This window comes from Ceratosolen solmsi, unplaced genomic scaffold (genome assembly GCF_000503995.2).
Source record: "Ceratosolen solmsi marchali unplaced genomic scaffold, CerSol_1.0 scaffold10, whole genome shotgun sequence".
NCBI lineage: Eukaryota > Metazoa > Arthropoda > Insecta > Hymenoptera > Agaonidae > Ceratosolen > Ceratosolen solmsi.
Window position 1 is genome coordinate 9,403,839 of NW_011948412.1, and position 16,962 is coordinate 9,420,800.

At 39.8% G+C, this 16,962-nt stretch overlaps 1 protein-coding gene across 1 annotated transcript in view; it reads right to left on the reverse strand.

Annotated features, from left to right (window-relative positions):
- Positions 1-1,253: 1,253 nt before the first annotated feature.
- Positions 1,254-16,962, reverse strand: part of GABA-B-R2 (gamma-aminobutyric acid type B receptor subunit 2) — a 48,569-nt gene continuing 32,860 nt past the window's right edge. The window contains exons 5-16 of the mRNA XM_011502817.1: positions 16,223-16,400; positions 12,355-12,588; positions 10,683-10,743; positions 8,565-8,799; positions 7,947-8,187; positions 7,596-7,718; positions 7,358-7,468; positions 6,010-6,234; positions 5,386-5,568; positions 5,217-5,316; positions 3,952-4,078; positions 1,254-1,662 (exon numbers count right to left, since the gene is read on the reverse strand). Coding sequence (XP_011501119.1) covers positions 1,254-1,662; positions 3,952-4,078; positions 5,217-5,316; positions 5,386-5,568; positions 6,010-6,234; positions 7,358-7,468; positions 7,596-7,718; positions 7,947-8,187; positions 8,565-8,799; positions 10,683-10,743; positions 12,355-12,588; positions 16,223-16,400 — 2,227 coding nt within the window. The remainder of the gene's footprint in view (positions 1,663-3,951; positions 4,079-5,216; positions 5,317-5,385; positions 5,569-6,009; positions 6,235-7,357; positions 7,469-7,595; positions 7,719-7,946; positions 8,188-8,564; positions 8,800-10,682; positions 10,744-12,354; positions 12,589-16,222; positions 16,401-16,962) is intronic.

Below are 16,962 nucleotides of genomic sequence, written 5' to 3' on the forward strand. Positions count from 1 at the left end.
ACTATCCTCTTCGGGCGAATTTCCCACGCGAATACCGATTCTACGCCCACTTACATCATTAAAAGACGGCCCAATCGTTGTGCAATAGTGAATTTTATGGATGAAAAAGAGAGGGCGCGCTTCACTATATATATATATATATATATATATATATATATATATATATATATATATATATATATATATATCTTCCTGACTATATATACCCCGTCCATCGATACCCCAAATACTTGGAGCGATCCAATAACAATGACGTCGTTGGCCTAAGAGTACACGAGCCTCGGCTATTTTATTTTCGTAAGGATTTACCTATCGAATATTTGTACGATTATTTATGTAGGGAATATTGCAATTTGACGAAAAAAATTCCGATATTAGCCTGTCAAACGAATAAGGCGGCATTATCTCGATAATAATTTCGATAATCTTTGAAAAATGTCGAACCACGAGCCAATGTACGCGTTGTATACATGTCCCAAGCGAGGAAATCCGCATTTAAAAATTCCAGGCAAAGCGTCTAAGCAGCAGAGTCTGCGAACTCGAGCTCGAAGCTCATCGTCATGGAAGATGATGGTCGCCTACCCGTGTCGGAGTAGCTCGCGTTGACGACGGCCACCGGCACACTGGGCGAGCTGGCGTTGCGCGATTCGCAGTGCGTCGTCCTGTGCCTCCTGGTGAGCTGTTGCATCTCCGAGGAGCCGTTAAGGATCGGGTGCCCATAGCCGCGGCCTCCGTGTTTCTCGCATCGATAGCCGGTGCCGGGGATCGCACGCTTGTGTCCGCACTCGCCGATGATGTAGGCTTTGTCGAAGGGCCCGAGCGATTCCTCGGCCCGAGCCACGTTCTCCGTCGATATGTAACTGATGGAGTTGGCCGGGACGCTGGTGCGTCGCCTCTCGAACAGCTCCTGCTGCGAGTGGAGTGCCTCGCTGTACTTCACCGATGATCTCCTTTTGAGGGAGGACTGGTGTGGCGTTGCCGTCGCTGCCGCCGCCGCCGTCGACGTCGTCGTCGTCATCGTCATCGTCGTCATCATCGTAGTCGTCGCCACAGCCGTTGCGCTCCCGCTACCTACGGCAATGCGTCGTTCCCCTTAATTTCGTTCATTTCCGCTCTCGTTCCTCCTCTTCCTCTCTCGCGAATCGATGGCCCATTTGCTTAACGGACGCTCGCTTAACTGATAGCTTACCTATGCCTGCGAACGTTCAAACGAGGGGAGAGAGAGAGAGAGAGAGAGAGAGAGAGAGAGAGCCTCAGGGAATGTCGGAAGAGTCAGGCTCGCAAAAATTACCGGCATATCTGTGCTTGGGCACGAATTGCATGGGCGGTGGGAGGATCGACTCCTCTAGATAGCTCTGCTCGTGGAGTTCGCTGAAGGAGACGTTTTTGGGGGGCGGCGGAGTCGGAAGACGCGAACGACGTGAATCTTTCGCCGGGGCCTCGACCTCGGGATCCTCCTCGTTCGAGTGCGACTCCTCGATGTACTCGGCGCTGGTCGCCCGGCAATTGGTCTCGGAGCTAGTGATTCGCGTCCTCCGCCGCAAGTTCCCAGCCCCGGTGTCGCTCGGCTGCTTGAGAGCCGAGGGCAGTAGCCCGTGCGACGTCACCGGGGCTCGCTCGCCTTCCCCGCTCACCGTCGTGTTCGAGAACGACGTCTTCTTCCTGTTCGGACCAAAACGCATGCGTGATTATATTACTGGGAGCAACTTTCTCGGGCACTCGAGGTATGGATCAGTCGGAAAAATTAATAAGTAAAAATGGAGATACAAGGGAATTTTATAATTTACTCCCTTATCAATCATTTCACTTCACAATGCTACGTGCTTCGATATAGATTAGTTGTGGCGTCGATAATAGTTTTATGCGCTCGACTGTTTTTATATGTCTTTACTCCCCCCCCCCCCCCCAGCAACCCACACCATCCTTATTTTTTCACCGATAAAATCTGCTTTTTACCTAGTTATATTGCTTTTTCAAACTACTTTGGGCTACTTGCAAGTGTTTATTCGTTCTTTGAGCAATAAATACCGTATCGGTTGGAAATTTAGGAAAGCAATAATAGCGTTTTACGACGAAATACGATGTTTACGAAACTTAGTGCCCATAATAAAGTGTAGCACAAAGAAAAGAGATAATGAGAGCGTAAAATGAGATAACGTTAAGGTATAATATACGATATCATAAGCGTCATTTGCAAAAAGGTTAATAGTTACGAATGGCTTCTGGACGCATAAATCTTTAGCCGTAACTGTGCTACTCCAAAGCATGTAATGAGAATCATTCGTAGGAACAAAGTTTTTCCCAATTTAATAATGTTAAATTAAGAAGTAAAAAATTACGTTGGCATGTGAATTAAGCGGAATGGTTCTTTATGTAACAGGTGATAGTAAATAAAGGACACAATAAGGGACTTTTTACGTTTTAGGCGCCGACATTTTTTGACAATGAATTTACAAATTTCATATCAACATTAATCAGTGATTACTCATTTTCTGATAAATATGATAGAGCAAGCACGAGGGACAGGAGAATGTGAAAATACGTTCCAATTAGCCGGCATATAATATCTCTTTTTATAAATATAAAATATTTGACACAGAACAACAATGTTTATGCTCTTTTCAGTTGACGAAGGCACAAACGGATATTCGGTTGCCGAGCAGCTTGTAACTAATTGATGAAATGTTGAAATATTGTATTACTACGCGAGAGTAGAAGTACGCAATGAATTTATTTAAATTCTAATCATTTGGAATATTTACGAAAGGAAATTTGAATCATAATAACGATAATTAACACACATATATATATATATACTTTTTTTTTTTTTTTAATATGTTTGCCAGATGCTTTCTGGCAATTATCATTAATATCGTTTTCCTGGCGTAGCAGGAGTCTCGAATTTCAGATACTTTCTCAATTAAATGTAGAAACGACAACGTGGAATTTGATCTTTAAATCGTTCTTCTAACGCAATAATATTGCGAAATCAGACGCCCATCAATTATCAGAGTTTTTGCACCTCTACCTTGCACATTACAAATAACGTTACTATGACGTCGTAAACATCTAAAAGTTAAAACTAAATTCTACTACTACTACAACAACTACTACTACAACAACTACTACTACTACTACTACTACTACTACAACTACTACTACAACAACTACTACTACAACAACTACTACTACAACAACTACTACTACAACAACTACTACTACAACAACTACTACTACAACAACTACTACTACAACAACTACTACTACAACAACTACTACTACTACTACTACTACTACTACTACTACTACTACTACTACTACTACTACTACTACTACTACTACTACTACTACTACTACTACTACTACTACTACTACTACTACTACTACTACTACTAATAATAATAATAATAATGATAATAATAATAACAATAATAATAATAATGATAATGATAATGATAATAATAATAAAAATAATAACGATAATAATAAGAAGAAAAAGATGAAGAAGAATAAGAATAGTTGTAATAATAATAATAATAATAATAATAATAATAATAATAATAATAATAATAATAATAATAATAATAATGAGAATAATGAGTAAACCGTAGGCTATTGTAATTACAACAAATGTTATTATCCTTAAATACTTTCAATGAGATTGTGTATGTGCAGGAAACTTTTTTAGTCTAAAGTGCGTAAGTTATTACGTGAAAATTGTTGCAGTTCCAATTACTTTATTTCAAATCTCACTCGTCACGCAAGAGTTTACAAATCGATTACAAAGTTATAAGGACGAAGAAGCAGTTGAGCTCGACAATGCTATAACGAATCAAGACTTACTACAACTTTCTAAATTAATCATCCTTCAGGGATTTGGAAGAAAAGGGATGATGATTAAAAATAAGAATATATATCATATAAATAATATAAGTAACTGGATTTACGCACTTGGTAACCTGTTGCTCTAACGAGCTTACGTTGACATAATCTCCCTCTAGTTGAGAGATGTTTGTCGTTGAATTTAAACTGCACATGGACATGGAGACATCGGTCGTTTCCGTGGTGACCGATGGACCTGTAACATAATTATATCTTACGGCTGGCTTTAAGACTTGAGAGAGAGAGAGAGAGAGAGAGAAAGAGAGAGAGAGAGAGAGAGAGAGAGAGAGAGATAGTGAGAGAGAAATAGTAGTTTATTTATAAAAAAAAGTTAATGAAAAAAAAAAAAATAAACAAAAAATGAAAATGCGATTTGACTAAAATTATTTTTTAATACACCAATTAATAGTAGACATTAAATTTCTTCCTTTTTCTTTTCTTTATCTTTTGTTCACACACACGCGCATGCAAACACGCGCTCACGCACACACCTATATAGATACATATATAGATGAGATTATCGAGCAAAGTTTCGCTAAAATATCGTGCAATTGCTATTTGTTATGCGATCAAATACATTTGATATTTGAATGTTTCATTTCGCATTATCTACCATCTAAATTCCAACAAAAAATGAAATATTGAGTGTATGTAATATACGTAAACGTACGGGATGAATTTCCACATTAGATGAGCAAATAAAATTATGAATAATCATCTATATAATTGAATCATCTATATAATTTGTATCGTGCATAAAATAAATTAATTTTTATATTTTATACGCATAATCATAAGTACCAATGAACTTCTGCATGTAATGGCTTTTGTGTGTAATAAAGAAAATATGCAGTGTCAATGTTTATCTATCCATCTACCAATAAACTATATTAACGAATGCTATTATATCCAAAGTTTAAAACTGCCTGAATTTGCATGCATTTCGAATATCATTCCATTTTATTACGAGTAATGGCCATTCCGAATATAAGGAACATTACTTGCCGTACGTGTGAACTGACCTTTTAAATTTTGAGTACAATTCCGCTGGATGCTGGGCTCTAGCATACAGATTGTGAATAAGGTGATGCACTTAACTATTTTTCGTCTAATATTATTTACACACAATCACGCTCACGGCACATAAATTATCTGCACGCACACACGCGCATCCATATGAACATGCACGCTCGCACTCGACTCGCATGCTCGGGCGCGCGCGCACAATATAATTTAGAATTAAAAGAGGCTTAAGAGAGCCTGTCGTTAATAATGCGAGAATGGTGAATTATTCGCGAAATAATCGAGAATGCAATTAAAGTAGAAAATAATACCTTCTCGCTTAATGGTCACATCGTGCCTCGGCACACTTAACTTGTCCATTGCCGTCTGCGTGTCCACAATGCTATCGTCGCCAAGTCTTCTTAAGTACATCTGTAAGGGAAAATAATGTAGAGTCTGCGCCCGAGGTAGCGCGTGAATTATGAGAATGTCGTCACGAACCTGGAGCTCGGAATCGCGCTCGTGAAGCTGCTTTCGAAATTTTTGATTGGCCGTCGTCACGTCCTTTAGGCGCTCCTCCAGTTCGCTCACCGTCGAGTCCCTTCGCGCCTTCGACATCGGCCTCAAAGTTGGCCTAAATCTCTTGTCTATCTGGCCCTGAGGATTTCTTCGCAACTCTATCAGCTATAATCATCATCAGAGTGATCTTTCTTATTCGTTATTATTTTCTTTAATGCGACTATTAGCTCAAAGCCACTTAAACAATACAATTAAAAATTCATTTCTTTTAATTTTCTATATCCTAGCAATCTCATCTAAATTCAAGTCGAATAAACCAGAATTTTATCATGAATTGTCAATGTTCTTTATATAATGTAAACTAAGCAGAAAATCCGAAGGATTTGTTAACTCTCGTCAATTTCCACGTACAAATCGTTGCAAATGCTCGTAAAAAATTCGTCGCGTTTAATCGCGAAAGCAGGCTCCTTTAACATAAATATCATCTCGGTCGATTATAGTTGGGAATTATCATTTATTGGGACCCTTGATGCAACTCGAGTGAGAGCCCCGTTGTATCACAATTTCATTTTAAACCTCGGGATTGCCCTCGCTCGTGATAGTTACCTTCGGCACAAAAACGAGGCAGAGCGTGGCGGTGCTGCAAAATATTATGAAAACCGCCAGCATAATGAACATGGCGTCCTGCTTATCGGCCAACACAAAGCTGATCGCCGCCCCCGTGACGCACATTATAACGACGTTGTAAACGCTCATGCCGACGTACTTGCTGTCGTTTAGTGCCGGTATGCTGACGTGTCGCGTCTCCCATGCCAGGAAAGCGCCAAATATCTGCAACAACAACAAAGTTTACGGCTTTGTTCCCCGTTCGTACCTTGGAACCTCGGCCATCACCAGCTAGCTACTCCCTTTCCTACTCGACGTTTGCGCGAAACTTTCAGGTCACGAGTATTATACTCGCGTCAAAAATAACTTTGACAGCTGGCATTTGTTGCCGGATCATCATTAGCTAATCTCCATGTGTCGACACGGACATTTATATATAGATTATATATATATATATATATATATATATATATATATAGTAATAGCATATGCTTATTATTATAATTGTAAAGTACAGATTAATTTTTTGTAATGTAGGAATTGGAAAAGGTGCGCTTTAAGTAAAATAATATTCGATGTTTAAATTACTGTCTTGTGGCACTCTCACCAAATAGCTTAATACTTTCGAATTATACGAGATGTAATTTGAAAATTTTACCAACTAGTCTTATTTGGATTTCTAACTATAGCAATTAAGATCCCATTTCAATTTCAAACTGAATTAATGAAATAAAGTTACAGCAGCTTTTCAAAATTTTAACTTCCATTTTCTTGCAAATGATGCATTATAGTTTGTAAAAGTTACATTTGCTATTATAAAATTTTTCGTTTACTCTGTGCATGAACATTACTACGCTCATATTTAGCATACAATTAATCCGTAATATAAATTTATGAATAGATAATTTGAGGAATGAGGCATTGAATTGGAATTTTGAAATAAGAGGAACGAGCAAGAGTGATCATATTCTATATTCTCGTATTGAGTATCCAAGACATATGTGCACAACCGGTATTGTTGAAAATTTCTCCCATTATTCGAGTATACACTTATCATATATTTTATACATATATTAATATACATATATATATATATATATATATATATATATATATATATATATATGGGAGATATTGGTTAAGGTTTGTCTGGTAAAATAGATGCCACGTCTATTTTACAACGTGGAAGTTTCCGTGACAAGAGAGCTCAAGTCGCGCGATACAATTGAAATGTTGAAGCATCATTGTACCAAGCTTTACCAAATGTTTACTATCTTTTTCAATCTCTATCTATTGTATTACCGCTTAAGCGTCTCTTATCTTAATTTTTTCTTTAATTTTGGCTTACCATTAAAAGACCTTTATAAGCGTATATACTTCCTAAATACACAGTCATTCGATTGCTCTGGCAATACTCGTTCTCCGGCATGATTATAATATCTTCGCTAGAAGGATGCGGCTAAAAAAATAATTAACGTGTATTTTTATTTATCATCCTTACTATTATACTCCATTGTTAAGTAAATATTGATATTTTGTTGTTGTTGTTGTTGTTGTTGTTGTTGTTGTTTCATTTCAATACTCACGTAGGGCTCCATTTGCTTTGTTTCTCTGTAAAACGGATCGGCCACTTGCCAAGTTGTCATTATCGCTAGATCAATAAAGAGTAACACACCGACAACCATAAAAAGCTGATAGTCCTTAATAACCTACGGAGTAAAAAACAAATCGATTATATTTTTAATAAGCACACGACTTTATAGACATAAGACAATTTACACGCATGCAAACAATAGTTGAAAAAGCGAAAATTCAAATTCGTTATTATAAAGATCTATGAAGCGTCAGTTTGGATGACGAGATCAGTTTAAATGTTAATATGCCTAAACGCGTAAACATAGATGAACGATTGATAAGGAATCGGAGGGTTTGCTCACCTTCTTGTTCAGCTTAACGTCCGTAAAGATGGAGTGTACCCTCCAGGTTTTGGAGAACATGGAGCCAAAGGCCAGAGAAAAACCGGCCATGAGGAGCCACGCCCTCGCCGTGCAAATGTATGGGAAAGCCGTGACGCTCGACAACTGCGAGTCCAAGCCGAGGAAGATGACGCTGCTATAAGTCAGCATGCAACCGACGATAATGAGGTTGTTGAGGTGGGGCGAGGACATTTTTATGTACCTAAAGGAGCATTACAGCAGCTGAAAATTATTCCCCGGAAGGCCGGAATATTTCACGAGGGATGCATTGGCTACGTGTGATCATATTACCGGTGCTCGATAAAACTAGTGTAAAGCCGATACGCGATCGCGAGAAACTGGAAGCGGCACTTTGTTAACTCGATGAATAAATCATAAAAGTCGCTTGGCAATCGTAAGAGCTCGTAAGGCTTGGCTCGTTCCTGTCATTATATCGCGCCTTCGTCGATCTCATTGGTTTTTTTTTCCCCTCCCATTCAAACTGCCGCCTACATTTCCCGCACATACACACACACACACACACACACACACATATATATATATATATATATTATAAAATCGATCGACACCATAGCATACCTCTGATTCCTGTACTTGATGTTTATGGCGAGGAAAACAGCAGCCATAACAATGCCAAGGCTTGCAGCCGAAGCAAGCACCGCATAAATCGTAATGTTCACTGTAGAATGTTCGATTATGTGTAGCGTCCTGTCTTTTGGTGGTGACTTGCCGCGCCAGACCAGAGGCTGTCCTCGTGTAAAATCTAATGTGCCGGTAATTGCGTCGTATTCGCCCACTTTCACTTCATTGCCACCTTTAAAAGCGCCCACGTATTAGTTGATCATTAAGATTATTAGGTGACAGACGAGACCGTGCGTTTTCCTATAATAATAATAATAATAATACATTCGCAGCTATCGCCAATGCTTTATTGCCTCTGATTTCGTAAAATCTTCTCCACTTTGCTTATAAAACTGTCATCGTTAGCTGCAAAAAGTGCCTCGCGTTAAAAGCACGACAGTTACTTACTAGAATAAAAGATTAAAGCAATGGCCGCTTATTATTATCATTATCATTATTATTATTATTATTATTATTATTCATATTATCATCATCATTATTATTATTATCATTATTATTCATATTATCATCATCATTATTATTATTATTATTATTATTATTCGATATTCGCTTATATAATTATTAAGGCAGCAAATAATACAACAAAATCACAATTCAATAAATCTGCGACAAACGGTACGAGACCAAAGTGAGGCAAAAATTTGCCCCTCCGACCCTATCCCCATACCATCCGCCCATCGCCGCTCCGTAGCGGCAAATAAATCTGAAATAAAAATTTTACCAACAGCGAGATAATCTCGCCTGACAAAATGTAAGTACGGCCATCCGGATGTGACACACGTGCAGCTACTGTACACGCGAGCGGATAATAACATTGCGCCGTTGAAACGTTACCGCGTGTTTGATGAGAATAAAATTGCATTTTTCACTTCCGTACAGAGTAACGCGTCCTATGCCGAGGGCAAAAAGCCCCTCTACCGCGCCTCAGCTTTGCCAGGATCTTTATATTTTGCGATAATGAAGGATCCGATCGAATCGCGACTCGATATTTCCCGTAACCTTAGCATAGATCCCGTACCGGAGCCATCTAAGGTTCCGTCACGCGCTTAAGCAAAGTTTTATTGCTACGGCAGCGTCGACGTGAATGCGAATAAAGGAAGTCGAGTTCGTATCGCTTTATATAGGGAAAACTTCGTTATACTGGCTTTTTATGCCACGCATTGGAATCAGAACTTCTTCGTTGCTCTCTCACTCCCCTCTTCGCGATCTATCTCGATCCGACGATAGGCAAACGAAAATTACATTATCCATCCATCTCCCGAGAATTCTTAACCAAATTCCGTTAGCCAATTTTGGCCAATTTTTATCTTCGCCCGAAACCCTTACGTCGACTTACTTATTTAAATATAGTAGCATCGTCCCGACACAATGCAATTTTTATCCTCAGTCGACATCAAGCGATATTAAGGTGCAAGTTATGTTCGTCGGGAATATACTGGAAGAGCCAAGTTAATACCGACTCGATCGGTACGAGTGTTCATATATTTGATGAAAATTAGCTCGCTATAACGACATTATGAACTCTATACGCTTTGAAACGGGACGACATAACATTTACTCGTTGCATTCCACGGGATTTTTACGATTTTACTCGACCTACTCGAGCGATCGATGCGAACGAAAAAGTGCCCACTTTCCAAGCAAATTTTTTTTAACATCCCGCCCTTGAATGCAATTGACATTTTTATTTCTGTTATCTCGCTTATAAATCTCGAGGGCAATCGATTGAGATTGCTCCCTATAAGTTTTACTTTAACGGCCAATTAAAATTTCTTTTCTCTTTCTTTCCTTTTTTTTTTTTTTTTTTTTTTTTTTTTATCACACCTCTTGCGGACCGGTCACTTTTTTCTTCGATCTATCGATTTTTGTATGCAACTTGTCGAATTTTCCAAAATGTTATCGCTCTCGACTCCATGTATTTTAAATCGGGATCGTTCCTGGGAGAATTGATTTACCGATTAATTGACCCGTTATCCAGCAGGATCGTTAAAGGAAACGCCAATTTGTAAAGTGCATTTTTGGTGAAAGAGTGAGGTGAAAAAATTTCGTACTTACTTTGAAATTGCTTTAGTAGGATGTACGCTTTTCTTTCGTTATCGTAAAAACGTACGGGACCCTGGAAAGAAATTTTAATTATCAATTTAAGTGCCTTTATTCGTTGTCCGGAGTTCCATAATCGTTGCAGCAACCGTGCAACAACGTCACTCTATCTTGCTCTCTCTCTCTCTCTCTCTCTCTCTCTCTCTCTCTAATGAAATAACGGAAATACTATAAAATGAAAAGTAAATCTAAATAAACGTTGGATTGAAGTTTAATAATAATGTAAATGAAATAATTGAGCGGGAGCTGGGAATCCATTATTCGGTAATTGGATATCAAAGTTTCGTCTTAGGCAGTAAAATTTCGAAGCGGGAAAAAAATCAAAAAACGAAGCGCGCAAACTGTAATACGAATGGCCGAGCATTAAATCTTTGATAAAAGTGTCGAGACATTTACGCGCGTAGTGATTGCGAGCGAAGCGTCAGTCCTCCTCCATCAACTTCATTTCTTCCCTTCCCCCCGCCCGCCGATCCTACCTCATCCGCGAATTCACCCGATCTCTCCGTGGACAAGAGCACCTCGTCGTCTCGCGCGATTAAGGCATGAACATCTTGCGGGCACGTAGGCGAGGAAAATTACGAGATAACCCCTAATGCTCAGTCCCGACTTCGGGGGAGACGTTCGGCTGAGTCGAGAAGCGCGTCACCGCCATATCCGCCACCGCCACCGCTATTGCCACCGCCACCTCCCCCACCGGCCACCACCACCGCCACCAGTGCCAAATCAAGTTAAAGCAACCGCGCTTCATAATAACGGCTTATCTCGTATCTATCCTGTATCGCGCCGGGGGTAAGCGACTCCACGACTCCATTCATTATTAATTGTAGGCAAGATTCCCGTAGCTTCGCGCGCCCTCTAGCGCGATAATTCTATTTTCCGAAATGACACTGAATGTTTAATGAAGCCGTTTGGCCGCCTAAAATCAGGAGTCTTATTAGAGCCGCAAGTTGTGTGTGCTCAAGCACACTTTTGCATCGGCAAGAGATTGGCAAGAGCGTCAGGGCATCCATCTTGGCGATAATTTCATTATTAATCGTTGCTTATGGTCAAATGAGCGGACAAAAGGTCGAGTCGTGTCCCGACGCGCGCTCACCTTCATTAAACGACCATAGAAGTTAACGATTTTTAAGGATACAGAAGAAGTCTGACCGTCGCTCCGCTCCTCAATCTCTATCATATCAATCGTGCGGATTCTTAATGTGCAAGATTGATAATGTCATCGCGTTAATACGTGCTTAATGGCAAACGACCGGAACGACGGAAAGCTTGACTACTCATCACCGCATCATAAAGGGAGGAGAATTTTGCCGAGCCTCGTGCCGATAATACGAAACTCGTAACTGTAAACCGGCAATTATTCGAGGGGTAGTTAATAATTTCAAGCTCTCGGAAGCATTTTAGCGAGGCTTCATAGTGGCGGCAATTTGAGCGAGTGAGTAACGACTCGTTGTTAAGTTCAATGGTCCAAAAAGGGGATGGAACTCTCCCACTCGTGGCCCGGCAATAGTTTTGCCGCGTTAACGGGATTAGATGCAAGCGGATATCCCGGGTGGCGGGAGCGGTGGGCTGGATCCATTAGGTGCCACAGCGAATAAGCCAGGAAGGATAATGGAATTAGAAAACTTACGGTGACGCCCTCGAAGCTCGTGTTCTTGAGGGCCTCGAGGAAGAGCCGCTCCCAGAGCTCGTCCCGGTATCGGAAGTCGGCGACTGTCTGGTTGCGTCGGAAGTGCCGTATCCTGCGGGCCACGTGCTGAATAGCCAGCGCCACCGCCCAGATCCCGTCGTACGTGTAGCCGTGGAAGCGAGAGTAATCCGTCCCTCGGCGTGCGTCGTACTCCGTCAGGTACTCGTCCGGCGTCTGGCGGGCATATTCATTATCGTGTACTTCACCTCGTCCTCGGCCTTGCGTTATCAAGCGCGCAATCACGCAACGCAAATCTCATTTCACTTATCGCTCGAGAGTTTGATAGACGCGAAATGAGCTGTCGACACGAGCTTATCCTTTAGGACTTTATTAAGAATCCATAAAGCTCGCGTTCATTCGTCGCCGCTACTTGTTACTTTATAAAGATATTTTTGTGTATTTTTTTATTTTGTTTTTGTTCTCATTTTGCCGTTTGTATTCATTTCTTTCCCTTGTCTCTCTTTTCTCTCGAATAAACGACTGTTTCGATGCATCAATCGTTCGCTCGTCATTCGACATTCAGTAGTGTAGAGGTATCGAACGATGGCTATGGGCAATCCCGGATTTACGATAAGGGGTGCACGTGAAAATGCATATCCGGTGTAATGTATGCGTTTGCGCTCGTGTGTGTATGTATACACACAGAAGTCAATATCCTAATAACTTGGTTACTTTTTTACACATACATGGTTTTTAAGATATTGAGAACACAACGATAATGTTCTCGACAATCCTTATTCTCTCGTCTTTTTTCTCATTTATTCCCGTTATCCGAACGTCAACATTACTTTAGTTAATAATAATAATATGGATAATATTGACATTGACAACAACGTCGGCAACAACAATAATAACAACAGCAGCGGCATTGATAATGATGATAATGGTGCTGACGATGGCAACGATGATGATTGATCGAACGATTAAAACAATATTGAAAATGAGGACGATGATGATTATGATGACGATGACGACGATGACGACGATGACGACGACAACGACGATGACAATGATTATGATAATTATGATAGTGATAATAATAGGTTGCTTCATCGGTGCATCAAAGTGCGCGATAAATTTGATTACATCAATAATCATTCTTAGGCATCAAAGAAATTTATTATAGACAAAAGTGAGAACTCATTATTCTCTGTATATTTTTTCCTCGGGAAAAATATAAATTATGTTACATAACGAATAGTATAGAATGAACAATATAAAGGACTCTTTATTCTCGGAATCATCTAGTTCATTCGTGCTTAACATGCCACGTGATCTTCCTCGTGCGACATTTCATCCCAAAAACATGTCCTCGCGAACAAACTTCGCTTTATGCTCTCATTTAAGCGTAGCAATTCATTTTCTATTCAAGTGACTCGCTACTTTGATGGAGGCTCGAGACTTTGGTGCGAAAAGAAGATGGAAACAATATTGAAACTGCAATGTCTAATTCGGTGGAAGGACGCCTGTCTCTGGGCACTGGAGGGTGCGGACGCGCACCAACAAGAACTCTATTTTTGAAAATTTGCTCACACTTATTCTCACACTCGATCACCGAGATATCACGATCCAATCTCGGGTTGGTTGAAACATTCTGGCCGTATATCGGCCTCGACGATTCCGTCTCCGGGAAAGTAGGCCTCGCTTTTTCGTCGCTTTTTCTCAATCCTTCCATTGCATCCTCCTTCTCGCGATCCCAATTTTTCCGAAATGTGATCGGGTAAACCCCCCCCCCCCCGAGTTTACCAACCCGCTTAGGCTGTAGCGGCGAAACTGCAGGATTTATCGACAAAGATGATATTTCCTTTATTTGCTCGCGCACGCCAACGCAGTCCAAGTGGTCGTAGGCGCCACTTAGTTAACCGACCCCCGGATGAAAGACTTTCACTCGAGGTGCCACGCTGCGGCTCAAGGGTGATGAGGCAAACCACCTGATAAAACGAGGGAGTGGAATTGAGAGTGAAGTCGGTGAGTTGAATGACACCATTGGGCTGACGTTTCCAGCAATGGTTTTCAAAATTTTTCCTTCCTTGTTAGGAGAAAGGAGATCATACGCGCTATACCGAGCGCAAAAACTAAGCTGCTTTGCATCCCGAAAGTGTATGCTGTATTATAAGGTATAGACAAGCGAATCGGGGCCAGGATATATGGCGAAAAGTACCTTGAACAAGTGGCCAACTCGAGGAACTCAATGTCCCGCCTTTCGTTTCTTCTCTCACATCGCTAAATATAACGATTGACTTTCCAAGATCCTACATTATCATGCATCACCGAAGCACACGAATATTATCTTAATAATAATGCACTTTGGAATGGAATAATTATTTAATAATAGGCGACAATGCTCGACATTTTCCACAAACGATTGCCAGCAATTAATATTTATAATTGATAAGTTTTCGTGACTTGGGAATTGTTATTTACTTCGGCAAAACTTGGCTTGATTATGAGCAAACTTTAGAGAATCCGTCTGGAGAATAATTATAATTTAAAATAATATTTAATACTCGTTTAATTATGATAAATAGTGTAAATTTTAATTAATTCAAGAATTTAGTGAAGCACGAAATAACGACGAAATAAACACTCATAATACGCCATTGTATTTCCATTTATTATAAAACTTAAACATTTTTAATTTGTTGCGTTACTAGGGATCGACGTAGTTAAATTTTACAAAATTACAGTAAAGACCGCATATATTACACGTACGTAGCAATTGCATGTACCGGTGGATAGACGACGGGTGCACGGGTATTATAAAAATGTTGACACAATTTATTATCATACGTTTTTTGTGCATAAGGGAAATGGAAATTCGGCAGACGAATAGGATATAGGAATGAGATCGAGTTGGGGTCAACAATTAATTACGCGTCAATTACTGTATGAAAAGAAAAATTTAGACTATTCGATGCATCGACAGATCAATAATGTTAGATCGGTAGTTGCTGAGAACTTGTGATTAAGAGGGACGTGAAGATTGGCCAAAAAATATAAGAATATGACGAGAGGTAAAGTTTGCATCTGTTATGATTCATCATATACATTAGAAATGATAGAGATCGTAAGTTCAGTTAATATAAAATACTGACAGATCAAATATGACGTCGTCGTTGTCGTTTCTCTCTCTCTCTCTCTCTCTCCCTCTCTCATTTTACTCAATATTCAATCCACTTATCATTGACAGGCAGTGATTTCTTCGTATAATTCAAATTTGAAAGCTTCTCGGAGTGACGTGCGTCAATATTTAAGGCAAATACATATGTATATATATATATATATATATATATATATATCGATTTAGTCGGCTTTATAAGCTTCATCGAGCTCCGCTCGCTTCCCGACATGAGAGATCGAGGGTAAAAGAAATACATCTAGGAAGGCCTCGAAATTAATTGTTATTCTTAGGTGGTATAGAACCCTTATAAATTGAGCTCAATTCTTGTAATAAACGAGGGGTTGAGTAAGCGAGGGCATTTGGAAATGAGTTGAAACGAGTCCTCTTACTATTATTTTTCACTTCCTTCTTAAGCATTCCCTTAATGAGAATATAGTGTCAGACAAATGGCGCAGCGAATACACAAACGAAACAATAAAGTAATATTACAGGCATAGAAAAAAGAAAAAAAAAAGAAGAAAAAAAAAAAAAAGAATGGTATTAAGGGAGGGCGAGAAACCCGTCGGGATATTATGGCGCGACTCGTTCGTGATAGTGTATCAGAAAGATTTGCTCGCGGTAAAAGGGGTAGGTGTATGGGGTGGGGCTGGCGCGACTATTGGGAAATGAAAATTCTTCTGCACTTACGATCCCGGAGACTGTGATCTGTTGCTCCGTTGATAAAGGAAGTAGGTCGGTTAAAATAGTGCCGTGTAAGGCTTCCTGGAGCTCGAGGGAGGCGCAGACGATATCCGGTCGTAGCCACCATTCCTCCGTGTACATTCCCACGATCACCCATTGATACTTCCTTCCGTACATCTTTAACCTGTGTAAGGAGATAAACTATTCGTATATTGAGCATCGATGATTAATATGCGCGCGCGCGGGTGCATTCGCATGTTCGGTCGATGCGGTTTTTCTTCTTCTTCTTCTTCTTCTTCTTTGCCATCCGCATTCTGACGGGATACCGAAATTTCACTCCAGTAAATAGTAAATAGTAAATAGTAAATAGTAAATAGTAAAAAACTCGGCGCGAATAAATAAATTATATTTTATATCGGCCAAACTTTTTACTTCGCTTGCTCATGACGAATAGGAATAACTTTTGGAATAAGGAGCGACATTTTTTTTTTACATATTAATTTTTACGTTTTGTGAAACTTTGGCATTTTCATGAGTTTTTGGCAATAAAGTTTCTAAGCATTCTTTCGTCCTACTACGTAAGGAGATCATTTCATTAACAAGCTATTTACGGATTGGTATTATATGCCATAGGATAGTGAAAACCAAAAGTTTACAATAATAACGTATTTCTTCATTAAACGGCTTAATTTCTTCATTACATTTATTATATTTATATTTATATATTAGTTTAAGAGATATTCAAG